Below are 25847 nucleotides of genomic sequence, written 5' to 3'. Positions count from 1 at the left end.
AGCTCGACATTCATCAATAATTCGACGACGTAATTCATCTAAATTGGCTGGCTGTGTAGCATACACTTTAGACTTTAAATATACTCACAAAAAATAGTCCAGTGGTGTTAAATCTGGTGATCGTGCTGGCCATTCAATTGGACCTCTTCTGCCAATCCATTGTCCTTCAAAATGATTATTCAAAAAATTTCGAACCTGCTGGGCATAATGGAGTGGTGCACCGTCTTGTTGAAAATGTTCAATTATTTCAACTATACGAGGTTGTATTGCCTCTTCAAGAAGTTGTAAATAAGAATCACCGGTTAAATTTTCATCAATGAAAAATGGCCCAGACATTCAACTTTTGGGGGTTGGTATGTATTTCTGCGTATTGTCTTGGGTTTTCATCCGACCAGTAACAGCAATTGTGATGGTTCACGCAACCATTTAAATAAAATGAGCTTTCGTCCGAAAAACAGATGTTATAAAGCAGCTCGGAATTTTGATTTTAATCTCTCACTCATGTCCTCACAAAACTCATGTCTTCGATCAAAATCATCCTCATTGAGTTCATGGACGAGTTTAATTTTGTAAGGATGGAATTTATGGTTTTTAAGGATTATCCATGCGCTCATATGGCTTATTCCGGCCATTGCTGATAAACCTCTGGTACTTAACCTGGGATTGGCGATGACTTGACCAATCACTCCAATCGCATTATCGTCATTCACTACCCTTCTCTGAACATTTCTTTTCTTATTTAAAACCGAACCTGTCTCCCTGAATTTTGTGACCAAATCCAGAACGTGATTTCTGCTTAGGTGTTTACCAGGGTTTTGCTCGTTAAATAAAATTGATATTCTATTAGCATTTTGGTCGTTGCCAAAAAATAAAGCAATAACTGAAACCCTTTCAGCAGTAGTGTAAGGCATTTATAAACAAATAACAATACACGACCCGTTTAAACAAAACAATCGAACGATATACTAATGAAAACTGGAAGAAGAGGAATGGGTATTGATTTAAAAAAAGGGATTTTATTTTACAAAAAACTGATAGAAGAACTGCTCGAAAAAATTTTTATTTAGGCATACAAGTTACCGAGTGGTCTGTCTGTATTATTAACATGGCAATTTCAACTTCAAATTATCTCGAAAACTAATCGTTACAAAAATGTTCTTTTAACAGAGTTGTAAAGGTATTCGAAAAACCTTTAAAACAAGGTGCCATTCGACCTACTTTCCCTATCTAAATAAGGGTCGTCGGACGCACCCCTCCGGGGGGGGTGCGTACTACAAAAAATCTGATTAGTCTGAAAGGTGTCATCCTTTAATTAGAAATCGACGTGTCCGAGCTTTTTAAAAAATCTTACTTTTTATATTCAAAAACGGCTCTGTTAAGTTTTCGTTGTTACACACACAAAACCACGTTGTTACACTTCGAAACCACTATGTGATTTCTTTTGTGGGTTGCAGTCAATTTTGAGGATGCCAGAGAGTAAGAAAAACTTTGGTATTACGTCAAGCTTTCGGAAATGTTTATTTCCGAAACTGCAATTTTTGCAACAATTTGACTCATTTTTTGAGATTCATTGTAGAATTGAACAATTTTTTTATCGAAAATCTGTATTCTACAAGGAATCTCAAAAATAAGTCTGATTGATGCAACAATTTTTTATCGAAATCTGTATAGGTGACAAGAAAACAGTTTCCACTATATCGATCTACCAAGATTCTATAAGAGTTGTGTGATTTTCATGAACGCGCATCATATGGTTCCAATCTACAAGGTGTTTAAAAAGTGAGTCTGATTGTTGCAACAATTTTTATTCTCGAAATCTGTGTGGGTGACAAGAAAACGATTTTCACTATATCGATCTACACAAAGATTCTATAAGAGTTGTTAATTTTCATGAACGCACATCGTCTAGTTCCAATTCTACAAGGAATCTCAAAAAATGAGTCTGATTGTTGCAACAATTTTTTTATCGAAATCTGTAGAGGTGACAAGAACACGGTTTTCAGTATATCGATCTACCCAAGATTCTATAAGAGTTGTGTGATTTTCATGAACGCACATTTCTGGTTCCAAATCTACGAGGAATCTCAAAAAATGATCTGATTGTGGCAACAATTTTATCGCAAATCTGTATGTGACAAGAAAACAGAGTTTTCACACTATATCGATCTACCCAAGATTTCTATAAGAGTTGTGTGATTCTCATGAATACAAGAATCTCAAAAAATGAGTCTGATTGTTTTCGAACAATTTCTTTGGCAAACTGTTTAGATGACAAGAAAACTGTCAATCCCAATTTTAATGTACTCAAAAACTATGGAAGTTGTGTAATTTTGATGGACGCACATCATCGGATCATTTTTACATGGATATGGAAAGTAAGTCTAATAATTCCAATTTTATTTTTCCCTAAATTTGTATTGTTGATGAGAAAACGATTATCTACGCGTCAATCTACTCAAGATTCTATAAAAAAGTTGAACACCAAATAGTCTTAATAATTCCACGTTCAACCTATAGTGAATAGGTATTTCCAGCCACAGATATTAGTACGGGTGCTAATAATTTCGTATCCCAACCATAGATTTTTATTTTCCTCTACGTCAGCAAGTGTGGCCAGAAATCTGTGGATAACTTCACGCCAATAAGCTAGATTAGTTGCAAGGGGGTTCCAACAGGAAGGTAGTTTTACAGAAATTTATTCTCCCGTTTTGAAATTACAAACTCTCAGAGTTCTTTCATCAGTCGCTGTTCAAAGGAACTATTTAATTCATCGAATGGATGTTAAAGGTGCTTTCCTTCATGGTAAAATTGATGATATTGTATATTTAAAGCCCCCACCTGGTGTAAATACAAATAAAAATTATGTCTTGAAATAAAAAAAAAATAATTACGGTCTTGAAAAATCTTCAATTGGTATAATAAATTTTACGATTTTATGGAAAGCAAAGGGTTTCAAAGAGCAGAAAGTGATTATTGTTTATATTTTAAGGATGGTATTTACATTTTGTTACATGTGGATGATTTATTAATTTTATGTGAGGACAATTCAAGGATAAATAATTTTAAAGAAATTTTAAATACAGAATTTAAAATGAAAGATCTAGGATCTAAAAATTCAAAATATCTGGATATTCATATTATTCAATATAATAACTATTTGTATATTAACCAAAAAGAGTATTTAGAATCCATATTGACAAATTTTGCTTTGTCTGAAGCAAATGCTAGTGAATCGCCCATGGAAGTTAATGTTAATCTTGATTGTACAGTTGATTACTCTTTAGAGCGTAATGCAGAGCTTGTATAGGTTCTTTAATGTATGCTTTAGTAGGTTCAAGACCTGATTTGTGTGCTGCTGTTTCATATTTAGCAAGATATCAATCTAGACCATCAGAAAGTTATGGCAATGCTTGAAAAGGATTTTAAGATACGTTAAGGGTACCATTGATTATAGTTTAAAATATAAGAATTGTAACTACGAAACAACTAGTTGGATATGCTGATGCTAGTTTTGCTGTAGATAAAGATAGGAAATCTACAACTGGTTATGTATTTAAAGTATTTGACAACAGTGTTATTTGGCGTTGCAAAAAGCAGAGCACTGTAGCTTTAAGCACTACTGAGGCAGAATTATACTCCCTCAATGAAGCCGCTCTGGAGGCTTGTTGGATTAGGAAATTATTAAATGAGTTAGACGTTAGTTGTAATACCACTACCATATATGAAGACAATAAAAGTACAATATTTTCTGTATGTAATCGTGTTCAAAAAAGAATGAAGCATGTGGATGTAAAATACAACTTTATTAAACATAAAATAGAATGTAAGGAAATTTGTGTTATGTATATACATATACCTACAAAGCAACAAATAGCCGATATTTTTACGAAACCATTAAACAAAACCTCTCATAATTATTTTGTACATAAGTTAGGGTTGGAATAGAGTTTAGTTCGCATTGTATATTTTTAGTTTGTTAATTCTGTTAAAACTTATTAATTGTAATGTTAGGTCTGTTAATATAAATCATTGGGGGGAGGTGTTAACTAACAATGATTTATTGAATATAATATTGGATTATGATGGCAACACTGCGTACGCCTACCATATCGTTTTTTGAGATAGAAATATAACGCACGTTTTATGTTACAAGACTTGTATCTTCAATCATCCCCATAATCCTTAACATGAACAGTACTCGATAACACCTTCCCTTTTATATTTATATCCTGGACCCGGAAGTCACGCAGGTAGCTATAGCTGCTTCCGTGATGTTAGGATATCCTAGAAATTCTAGGTGTCCTAATTGAAATCACAAATGTGCGGTAGGCTCCTGTTGGTGACTCCGTTCGTTTGTGCTGTTTTCTCCCGTTTTTGGCAACCAAGTGTTGCCCATCTGTGCACTTGGCTACACCGCGCTGATGAGCGCGGTTTGTCAATAATTTTTCTTGAGTGCTGTTCTGACTAATCTTTTCCTTTTAGGAAAATAAGTATCTCTACAAAACATAATTTTTTTCTGATGGAAGTGACTGCAGTGATTGTGAGAGGAACATAAACAGATGTGCATTATCAGAACATGTTAATGATAATGACCATAAAATGGATTAGGATATGAAGTACACCAGACGTCAACTTGGTTAGCGAAACTCGCGTCGTGAAGAGTATTTGTATTTCTTGTGATTGGGAAGAGTACTTGTTTTTAATGTATTTGTTTTTGGTTGAAGTGCGTATTGTCATAGGATGAACAACACATGCAGTAGATATATATGATATGTGACCAAAACAATAAATCAATTTATTTAACATGATACATTTTAACAGTGAAAACACGTTTTGACATACGTCAAATGCCAGTTTTGCCAATTATGAAACACCTCAAACATGTCAATATGATTTCTTAAAATATTCTTCTTTTGTATTCATTGAATCAATTCAGTTCTTGTATACACTTACTTCATTAAAAAAACTTTATAATTCGTTCAGAATTATCAATCAACATGCTTTCCAAGAGTGACCTCAGAAACCTAGTAACCTAACCTCAGATATTATATGTGCAATGAACTGAATTATTCTGCATATGGTTCATTAAATGCATTATAGTAACATTTGTTTAAATTTTTGTCAGTCCTCTCAAATTTTTACATAATTTTCATTTTGTTACAGGCCGTCATACAAAAACTGGACAGCTGGCCGCTATTAAGGTTATGGATGTTACAGAGGATGAAGAGGAAGAAATTAAATTGGAAATCAATGTTCTCAAGAAGTATTCAAACCATCGAAATATAGCTACATACTATGGCGCTTTCATAAAAAAATCGCCTCCCGGAAAAGATGACCAACTCTGGCTGGTTATGGAATACTGCGGTGCAGGTACTTATAACAATTATCAGACTCAAGAACTCATAGTGAATAGTTCAAAGGTGATGAAAAATAGGTAAATCACTAAATAAAACATTTGAAATTTGAAACATCCACTTCTCAACATTCCTACACAGTAGAATCTGGCAAAGGCCTACCGGAAAATTATTTCTCTTACTAACACCAAGATGGACATTTTTTTTTGTACCTTGGGAGCTGTCTGACTTGTCCATTTAGTCCAAGTCTCCAGAAAACACTGCAGCCTCTTGGGCTTATTGCGTTTATTCCCCCATCTTCTCTTTTTGTACGTCCATATATTGCCTGCTTCCTGTGATTCAGTGCCTCACATTCGCATAAGATGTGTAGAGCTGTTTCTTTCCCTTCGTTGCATAATCTGCAGGTGAGGTCTCCGTTGTACAGCCCCATTTTATTCAGGTGTCCGCTAAGCGGACACCTGAATAAAATGGGGCCGATTAGTAACCCTGTCATTATTCTGAGCCGATCCCTACTATATTGAAGTAGTTCTTCGGTTATTTTCTCGGGTAGTTCCCTAATTAAGGTTCTACTGTGTTTGTTGCGCCAGGTACTTTTGTCCAGTACTCTGTGTGCTTCTTATTGGTCCATGTCCTAATCTGGTTTCGTACCAATGATTTTGGTACCCCCAAGCTGGTTCAGGACCTATATATGAAGTTGATGATCCGCATCTAGCCCATTCATCAGCTTTATCATTACCTGTGATTCCTAAATGCCCTGGCACCCAGTACAAAGTTAATTAGTTCCAATTTGCAAGTTCATTCAGTTTTTCATGGCATTCCCAGACCAGTTTTGATGTCACCTTCGGATTTGTCATAGCCCCTAGTGCGCTCTTGCTGTCTGTAAAAATATTGATCCGCTCATTTCTTTGAGGTCTCAATTTAATAAGCCTTGCACACTGCAAGATAGCATACACTTCCGCCTGAAAGACGGATTATATTCCAGCTCCCCTTCCATGTTTGGTCTTCGATCCATCTGTATACCAGGTTTTTTCCAAACATGTTTTCGGGATGACTAATAGTCTTCCACTCTTCACGGCTTATGATTTTGGCCGTGAAGTTTGTGTTAAAGGTGTAATTCGTTGTCATGTGGTCCGTGCACATATTCAATATGTGATCCTCCACTTGTTCCAAAATTTCTGTTCGGTCCGATCTTTTGTAGTTCGGTGAGTTTTCCAGTCTGAATTGGCCCATCCTGGCCTCCCCCATTATCACAAAGTCTAAAGGAGGTAGATTCAGGAGTGTCTCCAATGCAGCTGTTGGGGTAGTTCTCATTGCTCCCGTCATTCCCAAACATGCAAGCCTTTGCACCTTGCCTAGTTTGTTTATGCGGTCGCCTGCTTCATCTTTGGCCATCAGACCAGAGATGCGTATGTTATCATGGGTTTAACTACCATCGTGTATAGCCAATATACGATGTCTGGTTTTAGCCCCCATGTTTTTCTATAGGTGCATCTGGCGAGCATCAGTGCTACCTCAGCTTTCCTCTTTATCCTCTCCAAGTATTGGTTCCAGGTCAGTTTGGAATCTAGGATTACTCCCAGATATTTAACCTCCCCGATACTTGTATTTCTTCACCTCGAAGTTTTAGAGGTCCGAGACCCTCCTAGTCCTGTTGGTGAATGCTACTATGGTCGATTCGGATGGGCTTATGTTAAACCCTTCTTCTTCGGTCCATCTTGTTATAATGTTCAGAGCCTGCTGCATGCATCCCTTCACTACATTATGGTATTTACCCTGGACTAGCATGACTAAGTCGACGGACACTGATTTATTGCAAGTTGTAATGGATCGTATGGTATCTCAGGGTTGTAGTGGATCAAACCTGGCTCTTTGAAGTGAAAAGCAGAAATGTGATAGACTATTTATTCTCAGATGACTTGACAAAACTAAAATATTGCACGTTTAGATTTACACTTGAATTTTATATCCTTACCTACCTAAAATAGTGCAGGCACCAACCAAATATCAAAAGGATAATATTATGAGTTTTATTTCAACCAAAAGCACGAAAACAGTTTCATCAATGTGTCGATCTTTTCTGACTTTTAAATGGCCTTTGCAGTAACCACGATCGAAATAGCCGTTGCCGTTTTTATGTGGAACTAAAAAAACTCGCCTTGAAAAACCTTTCTCGAGCTGCTAATCGTAGCCCTGCCTAGAGCACATAGAAATGTATTGTGGGTTCTATAACGAAGTGGCGCTGTGGAAATCGCGTTTCGCTACAAAGTGCTTCCTGTTCATCCAACAGCAGGACTTCAATGAAATCAATCAGTGGATTACCAGTGCATTACTATGTTGGTTTAATCTGCCGTGCATAAATAATACTGTCGAACAAACGAGAGGCATCTATCTGCAAGAGTTTCATATGTGAGTAAACTTGCACAAATGTCTTTCGGATATAATCAAATGTCCATCTTATTATTTACTAGGAAAGTTGTCGTTTTCCAGCAGGTATTTTCCAGCTCCTATTTTGTAGGAACATTGGGAGAAGATAATGTTTTGAATTTAAATTCAAAACCAAACAAGTAAAACAATAAAACTTATTTATATACATTTGTTCAATGATTGAGACGTGGATAATTATTAATATATTTTGCATTTCATTAATTCGGACTTCCATTGTCTAATATATGATATAAATTGATTTGAAATCCTTGAAAGAATCTGTAAAAAATTAAAAGATCAGCTAAAAATAACAATTATATTAAGCAAAAAAAAATGAAATTACAATGAAATAAAATGTAAGCAACAACCAAAAAATTGAAATATTAATACGAGAACGAAGTTGAAAAAATTATGAACAAGATATGAAAATTACAAATTGAAAGATTCCAAGCCAAGTTACTTCATGACGTTTGGCTAAATACCTTGTTAGACAATATATACGCGGCTTCTTTGAATTTTCTCCTAAACTAGTGTTTCTCCTTGTGTTGTTCCTCCTGATGTTGATGAGTCCAAACATGCTCTGCTATTCCTGATGTGTGTGTTTCTTGTGCTCGATAATGCGAACTTTCAATGGCCTCTTAGTTCACCGATGTATGATTCTCCGCACTTGCATGGTATCTGGTAAATGCAATCTTGAATCGCAGTCTGCGTGTGCCTGCGTGAGCTGCTACGGATAGTGTTCCCAGATCTGAATCAGGTTTAGATGTTATACTTGGACCCAATTCTTCTTATCCTTTCTGACACTTCTCTGATGTAGGGAAGTACAAGTACTGGTTGTGGCGGCTTCTCTTCCTTGTGAGGCTCATGCTGTCTTCTAGCTGAAGCCTGTTCCACCATCACTTTGGAGTAACCATTTCGTTGAAGGTAATTTTTGATAATGCCTAGTTCCTTTTCGAGACCTTCCTTTGTATTACAGAGCCCGAAAGCACTGTCTGCTAGATCCTTGATGATTTCTCTCTTAGTTGATTGATGGTGTTGGATTCCTGGTTCAGATACTGTCCCGTGTGAGTGGGTTTTCGGTATACAGACGTTTCCCATTCAGTGTCTGTCCTCTTCACCAATAAGTCTAAGAAAGGCAAAATCCATAACGAATTGCCACGCCTCTCAGTGAATATATTTTTCCCAAATATTATTACTTGATAAATATTGACTGTAGAATTTTTTCAGGATCTGTTACTGATTTGGTGAAATCCACCAAGGGTCAGTCATTGAAAGAAGAGTGGATCGCATATATTTGTAGAGAAATTTTGAGAGGTTTGTCCTATTTGCATTCAAACAAAGTTATACACAGGGATATCAAGGGACAGAATGTACTGTTGACGGATAATGCTGAAGTGAAGTTGGGTAAGTTGAAAATAATTTTCTAATTTCAAATCTGAAGTATCCCAGTTGTCATCTATGGTAAATAATAAAAATTGTTTCCACTTATCATTGAACAAATCACGATAATTGACTGTTTTGTTGCTAGTACTCAGATTACATTTTCAAGAACAACAATATACCTATATAACATTGCAAAATGACTCACTGTTCTGATTATGATGAATCTAATTTAAGAATGAAGTTATATAGGCAATGAAGACACATGTTTTGAATTGTCTATGTAGTAGCCAAATATAACTCGTATTGTTACCCAGTATTTGCTATATGGATAACATTTCATCTCTTGATTTCTTTTTATACTTGAATAAGTAAACGCACAAATATTATTCATAGTCTGTGAATTCGTTGTGTAGAAGTAAGAAACATCCAATATTAGTCTAGACAAGTAACACAAATTATAACTTCAAAATATAAATAATTATATTCTAATAAAAAAAATGTCAATGAAATACCTTTTTTTTTGGTAATTATTACATACAACAAATTTTCCCCGAGATTAATCAGCTCTTTTTAATTCATGAAAAAAGTTAATTTCATCATATAATAATATATAGATAATTGGTTTGTTAAATCGAGCTTAAACCTCTAGTACACTGTATTTGCTATAAATAATTTAGTTTGAACTTCTGCCAGAAATAACCAAACTGTTTAATTTGTTACAAATGAATGTCCTGTGTAATCATTGACAGCTGAATAGTTCTTCAAATGTTGGCCAATAAAATCCCAAAACAGTGGCTCCCTGCCAAAATTAAATCCTTTATGATCAGAAGCTACACGAAAATGATTTTTCAAAATTTGTATCTGCTATTGTTTTAAATAATTGTTATAAACAGAATGTGTTGTTTATATTTTTGTATATAATCTTTAATGTAAATCATAATTTACAAAAAAAAAATGTATTGTTTAAAAACTGATTCGTTACCAAAAAATTTTATTATTTTGCTCTTCAATAAATAATAAGTTTTTATTTAAATTTCCATTGTTAATTTAATAAACAATTTATTATAAATAATTAAATTTTTTCTATATATTTTTTCTCTTTCTACACAAGATAAAAAACAACTATGTATTATTTCTTGAGAAAAATATATTATTTATATTTCATATCAAATTTCAAAAATTCTATTTTTCTTTACTCCATCATTCTCACCAGTTGTTTATGTTTAAATCTAGGATAACTTATAAACTAATTTAGATACGATGAAAAAACTTATTATAAATATTGGTCCCACAGTTCCGGAGGCAGAACTTTTTTGGAAAATTTTCTCCTGTTTTTACCGGCAGTGGCACAAAAATCCCAGTGCCGAAAACCGAACTAGGATTGTTAATGCTCCCAACAGCTGAAAACTTAGAATAAATGAAAGCAAACAATGATAATAAACTTTGCAAAATCCACAGTTCCACCACTAACACAAGCGGATGGTTCAATTGCAACAACAACCATAGAAAAAACCAATGAACTCGCACTAGTATTTTGCAGACTTCAACCTGTCTAACAAGGAAGGGGTTTTTTCTTGTTGGAAGATTGCTCGTGATCAGCCTATTCCCAAAAAAGGCAAGAAAAATCTTCCAAATAATTATAGACCAGTAGCTTTGCTATCAGTGATATCAAAAATCATGGAGAAAGTCGTAAACCACCATATCCTTAAATATTTGGAAGGCTTTAGCCCTTTGAGAGACCATCAATATGGTTTTCGAAAACAAATATCAACAGGCAACCTTCTTTTCATATGTCATCCATAAGAAAGAAATTTATTCATTCATAGACCAACTACATGGTATCGAACATGTCAATTTATATTTAATAAAATGAATATCTAAATTGGACATAATCAAAAATACCAAAAGTTAATATTTGGAACAACGCAATCTGAGTGGTGTTCTATAAATGGCCTGCTGGTAAATCTCAAATGCTCAAATTTGTTAATAAAAATACAACAATTGATAAAAGCTGTTTGGTTAGATTAAATAATGAAACTAACATCAAGTTAATTGTACTAAATTCTTAGGTGTTGATATTGATAATAAACTTACCTGGAAGTTCCATGTTGATAGTGTCAAACTGAAGCTCGGTAAACATATATATTTACGTCGGTTAAAACAAACAGTAAGAATCTGTTATAATTTTCGGGTATGTAGTCAATAAGGGGATGGTAAAATAAGTGAACTCTTTTTTCTGTTCTAGCTTTCGAGTCTTTATTGGCTCTTCATCAGGAACTCTACAATGAATTGATTGATTTTAATATTTATTTAACAAATTGTGAAATGTGTGACACTTACGAAAGTGAGGTTAGTAATCCCTTTCACTTGCCGCGATTTGTAAACATAACATTTCCCAAACGACAAACACTCTTGGTAAAAACAACATGAAAATAGAAACTTTACATTATGTAATGATTGATTAGATTATTTGAAATAACCTCAGTATTTATTAAATCATAGTCTTCCATGGAGACTATGATGTAAAGTTGAAAGTTGACAGTAATGAAATCATTGACGATTTTTTGACCTTTTTACCAACGTACAATGAGAGATGAAAAATAAAAAATATAAAAACACCAACTATCTAGGGTTGCCAATATTATATTATCTTTGGAAGGGTTATATCAGTTGTTGGAAGTCCCTTGTAGAGGGCGACTTCGTAGATATGAGTAAAATGGGTAAATTGTGCTAAGATGATTTATGTTTTATAATGGGGATGATTACGGGAAACTCATCCGACAGAGTGCGCTGAGTGTTTGTCACATTGGTCATTAGCTGTCAAAGTTTCCACCGTTATTTATTGATTTATTTGAGAGTTTCTTATTTAAATTTGCAATTCAAGATGTATTCTACATGGCGTATTGCTCAGTTGAAGGAGGAGTGGCAGAGGAGAGGTGCAACCTAGGAGGGAAGAAAGCTGATCTAGTGGAAAGGTTCATAATTTTGCATATTTGAACAACTCTCTCATTATAAAGACAGTTTTTTTGCATCTAATTTGCTCCCAAGAAATATATTAATGAAAAAAAAACATTTTTGTGTTTTTTCACTAATAATCAATGAACATTATTCTAACCTCAAAAACATGCAAGTTTTAAGGTTCAATTTTGTTTTCAGATTAGAGGCTTATGATAGACATTTTAATTTCGAGACTATCCCTCAAGAGAGACCTGTATAATAAAGAACAGATTTTTGTTCATTAGAAATTCATCATTGGAAAATAATCTGAATGAAGTTGGTGTTTGTGTGGACTGGCTGATTAGGTGAAAACCCTATAAAATTTTATAAAATTAATATCACATATAAGTAAGTAGAATGAATGCTAATTACCAGTTGTCTTTGAAGTACTACTTCAATCAGAATCTTTGAAATGTTCACCACAAAACCTAGAATGATCAGTACATTTGAACTTTACTATCCTCAAAGATTTTTCCCATTTTCTTCTCATAACAGTACCTTCAGGAAACTTATAAACTCCCATTTCTTTGCACCCGAAAGAAGCACAACGACCCATTTCTCTGAATGAAAACGAAAAATCACAAATGTTCCCATATAACCAATGTATCTTTTGATGACAAACACTTAGCGCCCTCTATGTACAACAAATTGACAGTTTGCTTCCCATTGATTGAATTTGGTTCTTTAAAAATCTTTGTCATTTCGAGAAAAGTTCTCTTTTTTGAATCGGATTCATGTTCTAAGATAGTTACATTATCATAATCAGGTCTGTGGTCTAGTTCAATCGTATGCTGAGCTAGAGCTCAGCATACGATTTTTAAAGGTCGATTTGTATAGTGTTATGAGACAAATTCTGTCTTTCAATTTCTTTTGATTTGGCCTATATACTTTTTTTTATACATATATATATATATATATATATATATATATATATATATATATAATATATATATATATATATATATATATACACATCGGAAAAGTCTAGGGATATTTTTTAAAATGGCAATAATTTTTTTTAGATCGCTTTAGGGAAAAAAAAGTTGACGGGTGATAATTAAACGAATGTAACTTACAACAAAATTTATTAAATGGTCAAAAATACTGAGTGCGCATATAAGCAAAACTAAAAAAAAATATGGCTCTTCTTTGGCACCCCGAAAAAAAATCATAATACAAAACAAATTGGAATCAGTACAAAGTATGGCCTCCACGCTGGTTTATTACGGCCCTACATCTATCGTGCATCGACAAAATGAGATTGTCAATGTCTTGTTGAGGTACATTTGCCCATTCAGCAATTAAAAGCTCTCTCAATTGAAACGTTGTGTGAATGTTCCCCATGTGCGAAGTAATTCTTCGTTGAAGCATGTCCCACACATGCTCGATGGGATTCAGGTCCGGTGATTGTGCTGGCTATGGCAATACATCAACTCCTTCGTTGGTGAGCCAGTCAGTCACTAGACGCGCGACATGTGGACGAGCATTATCGTGCATTAGGTGGAAGTTTTCACCAACAGCACCAGCAAACGGACGGACGATAGGTAGAAGAATGGTGTCGAGGTACTGTCGAGCTGTTAGGGAGCGATTTGGAAAAACGAGATCGGTTCTGCCGCCGATCATGATTCCGCCCCATAGCATTACTGTACCACCTCTGTATGTGTGGACTTCCTGGACGTGTCTCAAACGTTCATTATTTCCAGGTCGTCTCCACAGTCTTGCTCGACGAGAATCTGGATTCGTCTGTAAACAAAACTGTGGCCCAATCATTTGCATCCCAGTTATGATGTTCTTGACAACACTCTAATCTTCTACCGCGATTGCCTCTCGACAAAGGTGGACATCTAAGTGGCCTTCTGTTGTGGAGATCTGCTTCATGCAGTCGATTTCTGACAGTATCACGACCAATGGTTACCTGGTGCGTCTGCTGCAATACGTTAACCAACTCATGTGATGTGATTGTCGGTTGTCTTCTTGCGGTTAAGACCAAAAAAAATCGGTCTTGAACTGCAGTTGTAGCGCGTCCTCGCCCTGGATGTTGTTCGGCTGGACTGCCAGTTTCACGGAAACGCCGCCACAATCGACTGATAACACTTTGGGATACCCCCAAACGAAGAGCTACATCATTTTGTAGCATGCCACCTTGAAGAAGCCCTACAGCTCTATTCATCTCAGCCAATGGTAAGTGATGGCATTCCATGTTAAAGCACAATATTTCCAGTTTAATTGCTGAGCAAGAACTGCATAGAATGTACAAACTCGACACTTTCAGATTATTCATTTTAGCCGAAAACCTACAGTTTGTAAAAATCTTGATAAAAGATTAGTTACCGTTTTTGCAGGCTTTGTTCAACCCATAGAAATCTACAGGGTTGTCGAGTGTACCAATTTAATCAAAATTAAACGACCTCGTGCATTTATTTTTATGATATTTAGTATGTTATAAAAATATCCCTAGACTTTTCCGATTTGTGTATAAAGAACAATATTTCAATTATTTTCAGAAATGAGCAAATTCATGAACATTTCACCAGAAATAACTCTCAACTACATCAACCTTATAGTAGATTGACAGTAATCTTTTTTATGTTTGTTTGACCTGTTGATGATGATGTAATGTTTTTTCTTGTCTAATGTGACTGTGTAGGAAAACTGATTCAATAAATGTTTTTTGATTGATTTATTGAATCGAGAAACATGGAGAGTCACGAGCTGTTGCACTTGATATTTCTAAAGCCTTCGACGTGTGGTATGAGGGTTTGCTGGCAAAACTTTGATGCTATGGCTTGTTGCATCATTTTTATGTATGGTTCTCCAGCTCCCTGAAAGAATGCATTCCTTCTAGTGGCCGTCGATGGATGTCTGTAGAATACTTTTACCTTCAACGCTGGTGCTCCCCAGGATCCATATTGCCTACAACCTTTTTTTTATTGTATATCAACGATTTATTGGAAAAAAACTAAGAATCCAATATAATGCTTTGCGGAAGACAGCATACTTGTCCCGTTATTTCATTTGAATTCCAGGACATCGGCTGAGGATGCACGTCTTCACCGGCACAGGAGGTTACATATCTTAATAAAGATCTAGAGGTGATTTCAAATTGGGATGAAAGTAACCAGGTTCAATTCAATGCCACGAAAATGTTGAGCAGAGAGAGAAACGGGAATAAAACAACCACGCTTGTTTGCTGTTCGATCTCGACTACTCTTTATTTTTAAAAGACGGGAAGCGTACATTGTTGCCAATATAACAGTTCAATATTGCCAACGACATAAATCATTACAGTTTGATGTCAGAAACCAACACCTCCACTACATCAAACCTTTGAACTTTTCCACAAACCTATACTTTTTACAAATTTATCATGTTTACAAACATTAAGACTTTTTGTCATAACATCTGCAACCATTTCATCGGTTGGTACATGAAAGAATTCAACATTTTTTATCTGATATAGCCTCTCTTATAAAATATAATGCTATACAATCTGACTTGCCTGTCAATTCAAACCAAACATTCTTGAGGTATATTGCCTCTGAGACTGCCATATACTCAGCCTCTGTACTTGATAAAGCTACGGTTATTTGTTTATTGCTTTCCCAAGATATGGCACTTTCAGAGAGCTCAAAAACAAAACCTATATATGATTTTCCTATCTTGCTTATCACCTGCCCAATCAGCATCTACAAAACCTTCAATAGCAAAATTATTTGTCTTGAAAACTAAACCTAAATCCTTAGTGCCCTGTGAATATTTAAATATTCTTTTTACACATTTCCAATGATGTTCAGAGTAACTATTATTGAATTGACTCATGAAACTTACAGAAAAATCAATATCTGGGCGAGTGAGCACTGCCCAATACATGAGACTTCCTATAGCTTGCTGATATGGAATATTTTCATTACAAATATCAACTTGCAAACTAAATTCCAAATTAGTGTCTAAAGGGGTAGACATGGATTTACTATAATCCGACATATTAAATCTTTTTAATATTTTATTTATATAATCTTTCTGATTTAGAATTATAGTCCCTTTTTGTTTGTCTCTGATAATTTGCATCCCAAGAAATTCTTTGGCCTCACTCAAAACTTTCAATTTAAATTCACTATTCAATGTAGTTTTCAACAAACCAGTTTCACCAGGGTCGTTTGAAAAAACAAAGAAATCATCAACATAAAAAGCAATAATAGTTGAACTATTTTCATTGTTTTTAATGTAGATACAATGCTCCTCCAACTCAGATCTTTTAAAATTAAATTCCTTGAGAACCTTATCCACATTTTCATACTATACCCGTGAACACTGTTTAAGCCCATAAATCGCATTTTTACAACTTTATTTTTACAATTTGATAACCTTCTGGTTGATGCATATATAAATCTTCAATAAAAACACCATTTAAAAAAGCTGTCATAATACTCTCGGACAGTCAAGCAGCGTTGGAAGCTCTTGGCTCCTACCGAGCAACGTCTAAATTGGTTACAAACTGCCAAAAACGACTCTCCTCGATAGGAAGACTTGACAGATTGTCTCTGGTATGGATTCCTGGCCATACTGGCCTGGAAGGCAATTAAGATGCTGACTCTCTTGCAAAGGGGGGTGCTGCAAGAGGCTTCATTGGACCAGAACCTGTCATTGGCATCGCTTTGGGCTTTGCCAAAGAAACACTGAACACTTGGATAGCAAGAAGATTTATGGACTTCTGGCAGAATCTTTCAGGATTGTCTTACTCCAAGGCGTTTATTCAGCCTTCGAAGCTTGATCCCAAACAGTTGTTGGACTACAGTAGGGATGAACTACGATGTCTAACAGGCCTTCTTACAAGGCACTGTCATTTGAATCATCATATGCGGAGACTTGGACTGTCGGAAGACAGTGTGTGTCGCCTCTGTCTGGAAAATGATGAAACAGCAGAGCATATACTTTGTGCATGCCCCGCTGGGGACCGAGTCAGGTTCTTTGAGTTCGGCAGATCCGTACTCGCATCATCTGACCTGAAAGATCACTCACCATACAAACTAATCGGCTTCATTAAGAAGCTGAGTTTATTTGGCCTAGTGTGAATAGGTGCGAGCCACAATAAACCCTTGTGGGTTGCGGTGGAGGTTCGAATAGACCCACTCACTTTAGACCTACCTACCTACCTTATCCACATTTTCATACCATATCCGTGAACACTGTTTAAGCCCATAAATCGCCTTTTTACAACTTTATTTTTACAATTAGGTATTTGATAACCTTCTGGTTGATGCATATATAAATCTTCAGTTAAAACACCATTCAAAAAATCTGTCATAATATCATAATGACTAATTTCCAAATCCAATTGTACTGATAAAGCAATCAAAATTCTTAAAGTACTATGCCTTACTAATGGAGAAAAATTTTCACAATAGTCGATGCCATGTTTCTGAGTATAACCCTTGGCTACAAGTCTTGCATGAAACCTTATGCTACCATCAATGTTTCTCTTCTTTTTATACACCCATTTGTAGTCTACAACATTTACCTCATCTGTAATATGGTTCACATGTACTCGATTTAACTCTGTCCAAAAATTACGACCAAGGTGTCATTCGATTCGTATTTTTGCCTAGAAAGTTTAAGGAAAGGTCCGAAAACGCGCTGATAAAAATTACAAAAGTTATAAACAATTAAGAGAAAAAAATGGGGCTTTAGTTTTTTCTTGATATCTCGGAAAATTTTCAAAATTTCGAAATTTGAAAAAATTTGAAAAGATCAATGAATTTGCGTAAAAAAAGTCCCGACTGTATCTCGATTACTTATAATTTTTACAGATAGTCTAGTTCACATGTACTTTTTTTTGTAACATTTTTCAGCCCTGTCCAAAAATTACGACCAAGGTGTCATTCGATTCGTATTTTTGTCTAGAAAGTTAAAAGAAAGGTCCGAAACGTGCCGATAGAAATTACAAAAGTTTTAAACAATTAAGTGAAAAAAAAAGTCCCGACTCCCGAAACTGTATCTCGATTATTTATAATTTTTACAGAGCACTGAAAATAGAGCCAAAAGCGGGTAGTCTGGCTTCCGCGCGCCTTACGTCACTCTGACATTAAAACAAAAAAATTATTTAAACATATTAAATGTAAATATTAAGGAATGAAAAAATTCATGTAATGCTGGGGATAATCAATAAACAATAATCCGCAGTCAAAAAATTTTCATCCCAATTTTAACGTTAATTATAAATTTGTTAATTAATAACTTTTTCTGAATTGAAAGTTAATAAAAATCCCTATAATTATTAAACTAAAACCCTGGCATTTTTTTCCTTTGTGAAGTTATCCTTAATAGGCAAAAAAATAGATTACCGTTAAATATAAGCAATTCGAAAAATTTTTTTTGCGTTATGATTTTTAGAAAAAAATGGTTTCTTAAAAAAAATGCGTTTGTTAATTAACAATCGTTTTTTGCAACTAAATATTAAAATTAAGGAACCGTTTTTTTTTCATCATAAATTCTATTGTTTTTTAAGGTTTTGAAAAAACTTTTTTTTTATTCTTTTTTTTTGTTTATTTAAAAAATTGTTATAAACAAATTTTTTTTTCAATACTCTGTTCTATAATAAAAGTAACTATGTTTTTTTTTTTAATTTATTCTATTTTTTATAAAACTTTTAATATTGTGATACCTTGATACTTCTCTTTTTCATTCGCTCCTTCGCTTTTATAATTTTAATAACTTTCAAACTATTGCAGTTATGATAAATATGCTTCAAGTCTTTTTTGTTCATTATGAATTCAATAACAATTCAAGCCTTTTACTAAAGTTGTAGTCCTATTATTTATTTAATTATTGATCGTTATTTATTAAAAAAAGACATATTTTTAAGTCTTCTCAACATAAACTTCGTGTCATGTAACAATAAATCATAAGGATTTTATTGATTGCACTTTTAGTAGTTGTAGGATCATTAACATTTACTTATTGTCATATTTGTATGGAGTTTAAGAAAATTAAATGAAGCAATCAGTCATTCTGTTAATTTGATTTTAACCTTCTGTAAATTTCCGATGCTCACAATTTTTTCAAAACCTCAAAGAACAATAGAATTTATGATTAAAAAAAAACGGTTCCTTAATTTTAATATTTACTTGCAAAAAACGATTGTTAATTAACAAACGCATTTTTTAGCAACAAAGAAATTTTTTAAGAAACCATTTTTTTTCTAAAAATCATGATTTTTTTCAATTAACATAATGCAAAAAAAATTTTCGAATTGCTCATAAACAATGTATTTGTTTATAATTAATTTATTAACAATAGCTGTAAAAATTAAAAAAAAAATATTAATTAGTTTTTAGCCAGACATGAGACATGAAACAATAAAAAAGTAATGTATTTTGTATAAAATTATTATTTTCAATTGTTAATAAAAAAAATAGAAAATATATTTTTTTTTGGCAACGGTAATGTGCGGTATTCACCTGTTACTGTATGTGGGTTCAGGTATGGTTATTATTATTATTATTATTGCTTACATTTGATTGATCAACAAATATACTTTTATGCGCGCTTCGTCGTTTTATTGCTAGACGTGGTCGTTGTTCAGAAATAGTATCTGACAATGGAACAAATTTTGTCGGCGCTAATAAATATTTATTGACTATTATGAAGGAGGCTTTCGCTGAAGAAAAAATAAAATTTACTTTTCATCCACCTTATGGTTCTCATTTTGCCGGTCTAGCCGAATCAGGCATAAAATCAATTAAATCCCATTTGGCTCGCGTGATTGGTAACCAAATATTAAGCTATGAAGAACTGAACACTGTATTAGTACAAATAGAATCGATATTAAATTCTCGGCCTTTGTGCGCAATGAGCTCAGACCCTAACGACCTGAGAGCTCTTACGCCTGGTCATTTCCTAACGCTTGAACCCCTAACCGCACTTCCTGATCCTGATACATCACATCTGAGAATGGGCAGACTTGACCATTTTCAGCTTCTTTTACAGTTGCATTCAACTTTTTGGCAGAGGTGGCATCGGGAGTACCTCCATACTCTTCATCAGAAAGGAAAATGGACGCTTCCAGGAACACCTCTCAAGGAAGGTGCATTAGTGATTATTAAGGAGGATAATGTTCCTCCATTAAAATGGAATCTTGCGAGTTCGGTGCAGAGCGGGTCTTTACCCGACCTCTGGTAAAACTTTGCCCTTTACCGGAGGCTTAAAATCTATTTCTTTTTCTTTTTTATTTTAGTTGCCTATATTTTCTTATATTTTATATTTTATTTTGCTAAATTTATATTTACCAAAACTAGTGGGGAGTATGTTCGGTATTCACCTGTTACTGTATGTGGGTTCAGGTATGATTATTATTATTATTATTATTGCTTACATTTGATTGATGACACCGGCCTTATACGCACGCGCGGAGGTCGGAAACCGTGAAAAAAGTATAAAGTACAGACAAGCAAGAGGTGTGCTCGGAAAAAGAAGTGTGTTCCGCTAAATGTATGGTGAAAATTATCATTATCTACCACCAAAACAGCATCCTTCAAGATCGCCACCGGGGTACCCCACGAACTAATTAGGAAGTGAGATCAGAAAGCAAGGAGATCTTCTGGAACCAAATAAGGGTTGGTGTCTTCCATTATTAATTTTCCAGATTGTCTTCTCCTTTTAAATATCTAACACCCGGCCCACATGGTAACTTACAATCCTTATTGAACAGGTATTCTGTTTTTTGCCTATTAAGGATAACTTCACCAAAGGAAAAAAATGCCTGGGTTTTAGTTCAATAATTATAGGAATTTTTATATTCTTTCAATTCAGAAAAAGTTATTCATTGAAAAATTTATAATTAACGTTAAAATTGGGATAAAAATTTTTTGACTGCGGATTATTGTTTATTGATGTATCCCAACATTACATGAATTTTTTCATTCCTTAATATTTACATTTAATATGTTTAAATAATTTTTTTTGTTTTTATGTCAGAGTGACGAAAGGCGCGCGGGGAAGCCAGACTACCCGCTCTTGGCTCTATTTTCAGGGCTCTGTAAAAATTATAAATAGTCGAGATACAGTTTCGGGAGTCGGGACTTTTTTACGCAAATTCATTGATCTTTTCAAATCTTTTTTCAAATTTAAAAAAATTTGAAAATTTTCCGAGATATTAAGAAAAAACTAAAGTCCCATTTTTTTTTTCACTTAATTGTTTATAACTTCTGTAATTTTTATCGGCGCGTTTTCGGACCTATCCTTAAACTTTCTAGGCAGAAATACGAATCGAATGACACCTTAGTCGTAATTTTTGGACAGGGCTGAAAAATGTCACCAAAAAGAGCTAAATCGAGTACATGTGAACCAGACTAGAATTACAAACTCAACAGCTACTTGAATGAATGTGTCTAATAAAATAACCTTATTTAAAGCACTGCATCAAGACTATCTCCAAAGACATTTCCTTGAATGCAACAATATTTTACGAAAATCAAACTTTATCAGAAGGGGCTATGAAACAAATTTCAATAATGAAGGTACGTACTTCCTATCGAAAGCAATAAAAGCTCATATGGAAAACAGTTTCGTCCTTCCACAATGCCAACAGTACAAGAAACGAGGTCTGCAAAAACTTCTGAGGACCCGTCTTTTTTAGGCGCAGCAAGGAAACAAGCATCAGAGTATTGTTCTCGAACATTCAATCATTAAGACACAAGACTGATGAACTATTGTTATTGAATAACTTTTTTCAAGATCAATTGCCCTGACACCAAAGTGATATTTTTGCACTCGACGCGCGTTTCGCCAACAAAGTTAGCATCCTCAGGAGAAGAATGGTTTGTTGGCGAAACGCGCGTCTAGTGCAAAAATATCAGTTTGGTGTCAGGGCAATTGATCTCGAAAAAAGTTATTCAACTTTCACACCAAAGGTTCCAATCTCATCGTTATTAACTATTGTTATTGTTGGCTGAATATGAATATCCGGATATAATTCTTTTACCTGAACATTGGTTGAAACCGGAAGAACCAGTATTTCTACCTCAGTTATAGCTTGATTTCAAAATATTATCGCTTTAACTCAATTGGTGGAGGCACCCTTGTTTTAGTTAAAGATTATCTAAGTTCTAATTTTTCAAGGTTGACGAATTGGATCATTTAATTATGGAAAAAGAGTTTGATTCTCAATCAGAGATGCGCCGAATTAAGTTTTTTTGTAATATGTGTATACAGACCCTCTACATCTAATATGATACATTTTTTGAAGATATTGGTTCTGTTGGGACCTGTGTTTCTCATTTATGTCAATGACTTATTACATGTTGACATAAGTCGTAAATTCACGTTTCGCTGACGACACCATTATCCTCTGGCATAGCAATTCAAATTTACTTGATCAAATCATCGTCAACATAAGAAGGGTGAAAGGGTGGTGTGATTCTTATCTTTTATCATTCAACATCGACAAAACAAATGTGGTCATGTTTAGATGTAACATAAGGGAAGTACACTTGGAAAATGTAAAAATTGAAAATTTGGCTTTTCATTGATGAAAATCTAAAATTTGACTTCCATGTCGACTACTTATGTAAAAGACTAGCAGCAGGATGTCATGCAGTGAGAGTTGTTGCAAGAGAGTAAGATACTACTATCACAAATTGTACTCAATTTCGATACAATATGGTATTCACTCTAATATAATATCGAATATATAATGAAAAGAAAGAAAGAAAGTAAAAGAATTCCTTGTTGGGGCCCTATTATAGTGTGGACGAATTCTACCAAGGCTCTATCGAGTAATTGGCATGTAGCTTTGTGTAAACGAGTTATTGAAATCAACACAAAATGGCTATCAATGTTCATTACGTAGCATTATATATTTACATTTACTCAATATTCATATATTCATGTACTTATATTTGTATCTGTTCAGCTGGGCTTAATATTGTTCTGTCCATATACTCTGCTCTTGTCTCTAAGCATTATTTTATAGTATATATTTGTTAATTGTCCCATATTCACGTTTTACTTTACTAGACTTTGTTAATAAGATGTTCAGATCTTGGGTAATAAAGCATATTTTAATTTGTTCTGATTTGAACCTGTATATATGGTCAACTTCACTTTAATATTTTTTTCCTTACTCAGTGCCACCCTCTTCGTTTAATATCTGTCAAATCGTGCTGATTTGCAACCTAGTTACCAAATATGTTTTAGGATTTTCTTAGAGACTAAGATACCGCTTCTTTAGAGACCAAGGACTACAACTCCCCCACAAGTATTCTTTCTCATCTAAAATTCCCCTTTGTTATTCCACTAAAAATTGAATATGGTTCATTTCAGTCGATTTTGGGTTTCTGCCCAGTTGGATCGAACAATTGGCCGCAGAAATACTTTTATCGGTACCCCTTATTGGATGGCTCCAGAAGTCATAGCATGTGATGAAAATCCCGACGCAACTTATGACAACCGCAGTGATTTGTGGTCTTTGGGGATCACGGCCTTGGAAATGGCAGAGTCGCAACCACCTTTATGCGAACTTCATCCAATGAGAGCACTATTTCTCATACCTAGGAATCCTCCTCCGCGTCTGAAAAATAAAAAGTGGAATAAGAAGTTTCACGGATTCATAGACACTGTTCTAGTCAAGGATTATCATGAGAGGCCTTATACGGAACAACTTTTGAAACATCCATTCATCAGGGACCAACCTACTGAGAGACAGGTATGTTATAGCAATGAAATTCAAAATCAAATGCTTAAATTTGTCAATCTATGAGTGAATGAAACATAATTTCATTTCCCACATGAACAATACTTTCACAAGTTTTTCATGTATCTTACACAGAATATTTTTTACCTAGAGGTGGTGTTGCCTCAACAATCGATCAATATGTTTTTTTATGACCAAAATAACCAATTGAATCATTTACTTTATAGGTTAGAATTCAACTGAAAGATCACATCGACCGATGTAAAAAGAGAAAACAAGAAAAGGAGAGGGAAGACTACAGATATTCAGGTTCTGAAAATGAAGAAGAAGAACCGCAACTTGCAGGAGAGCCTAGTAGTATTGTTCAAGCTCCTGGTGGTGATACACTACGCAGGAATTTCCAACAAATACAAGAAGGGCGCACTCTTAGCCAAGTTGAACCTCCATCAAGGTAAGACAACTGAATTGGATACGTTTATAAGGTTTGAATCCTTTGAAAATATATGAATAGAAAAATATATTTATTGCCACCTTAAAATAAATTAAAACACATGACAAATGTGTCAGTACAAATAATCAAAATGTCATCATCAACACAGATATAAAAACTGAGTACCACAAAGTTAATTATAAAGTTTTTTCTCAATAAGTAAAACTTTCATAGTGAAATAAAAATAATAATTCTTGGTGAGGTTTGGATAGGCATTCAAAGATTAAAAATTCTGCACCCCAAATATAAATGACTTTTTTTTTATGTAGGCTACTTCTATGTACTTCTAGGTACAAGAAATTCCCTGGATCTTGTGTTTTAGTGAAGATTTTTCTTATTGAAGAACTGTTGTTTCATTTTGTATAAATATATACAGAGGTTATAGAGGTGCACTGAATCTTTAGTCTCTTAAAGTTCTTCCACTTCTGTGATGGTCCCCACAATATATTTTTGTTGAACAAAACTATATCCAAAAAATACATGTACCATAGGCAAGAATACTATATAGATCAATCAGTTTATTCATTGTATTATTTTCATAATAACATGAAACACAAACAGATAGGAAATATTACTGAAGTTTTATCCCAACACCAAACCGTTATTTTCAACACCCCGACACGTGTTTCAATACACAAGTTCGAGGTGTTAAAAATAACAGTTTGGTGTTGGGATCAGTATTATTTATTACTACATCAAAGGTTCCAAACAGTGCATCACAAGTACAAACAGATACACTTGAATTGAACCATTCAAGACATTAATATATACAAAAATACCTCATACATATATACTTAAAAATATATATAACTGTACATTACTCTTTAAAGAAATCTTATCTATTTATCATTTCTGTTCGAGAACTGTTCGAAAGTGTTGAACTCTTGACAGTGCTGTTGATCGCTCCTCGAATTATCTAAGTAAAAATTGTTAAAAGTCAACAAAAATTTTCGTTTTTTGTTGTGCGACGTTCGCCTAATATATTTACGTTCAGTGAACCATAAAATTATCTCATTTTTGTCTGCAAAAATAGAAAAATAGTTATCCATCAATTGGTTCACTGATTACAAAAAATAAAACTCAAAACCTACAAAAAGTGCCATCTGATACGAACTTAACTGATCTGTTCATTAGTCCGGGAGAATTAGTGCTAATATCGCTCACACATTGATACTCCAGTGAAATTGTTGAAATGGTTATAAATAAGTGCTCAAACTGCGGTTAAAACATTGATGATAAGTCTGTCGCTTGCGATAGCTGTCATATCATCTTACATCCAAAAAAAATGCTCAGGTTTGAGTTCTTCCGAACTTCGAGCTGTTGTAATTCAGAAGAGAACCCTGTTTTACTTTTGCTATGACTGCTGTCAGGCATTCAAAAGTGTGCCCAAAATTTTAAGAGAAATTGAAAGTCTGAAGTTACCATACTCAAAGCTGAAATTCATAAATTAAAGGATGAAAAGAGTTACTTTCCAGCAACTGATGACATCATAAATGAGCTTCATGATTGT

The 25847-nt window shown here is 34.2% G+C and overlaps 1 protein-coding gene across 1 annotated transcript; it reads left to right on the top strand.

Moving 5' to 3' along the window:
• Positions 1-2362: 2362 nt before the first annotated feature.
• LOC141486893 (misshapen-like kinase 1) lies at positions 2363-24307 on the top strand. Its single transcript, XM_074185494.1, has 5 exons — positions 2363-2375; positions 5164-5370; positions 9006-9186; positions 23478-23859; positions 24075-24307. The coding sequence occupies exons 1-5, from the start codon at positions 2363-2365 to the stop codon at positions 24300-24302; spliced, it is 1011 nt and encodes a 336-aa protein (XP_074041595.1). The 3' UTR covers positions 24303-24307.
• The last annotated feature ends 1540 nt before the right edge of the window (positions 24308-25847 follow it).

Source organism: Leptinotarsa decemlineata, unplaced genomic scaffold (genome assembly GCF_025532065.1).
Source record: "Leptinotarsa decemlineata unplaced genomic scaffold, Ldec_3_MD MMD2_tig00026375_RagTag_RagTag, whole genome shotgun sequence".
NCBI lineage: Eukaryota > Metazoa > Arthropoda > Insecta > Coleoptera > Chrysomelidae > Leptinotarsa > Leptinotarsa decemlineata.
Note: the sequence above shows the minus strand (reverse complement) of the source record. Positions and strands in the feature narration are given on the sequence as shown.

Excerpts from the sequence above, each read along its gene's own strand:
- LOC141486893 (XM_074185494.1), top strand. Across the intron at positions 9,187-23,477 it reads GCTGAAGTGAAGTTGGGTAA|TCGATTTTGGGTTTCTGCCC; the intron begins GTTGAAAATAAT and ends GGTTCATTTCAG. Across the intron at positions 23,860-24,074 it reads ACCAACCTACTGAGAGACAG|GTTAGAATTCAACTGAAAGA; the intron begins GTATGTTATAGC and ends TTTACTTTATAG.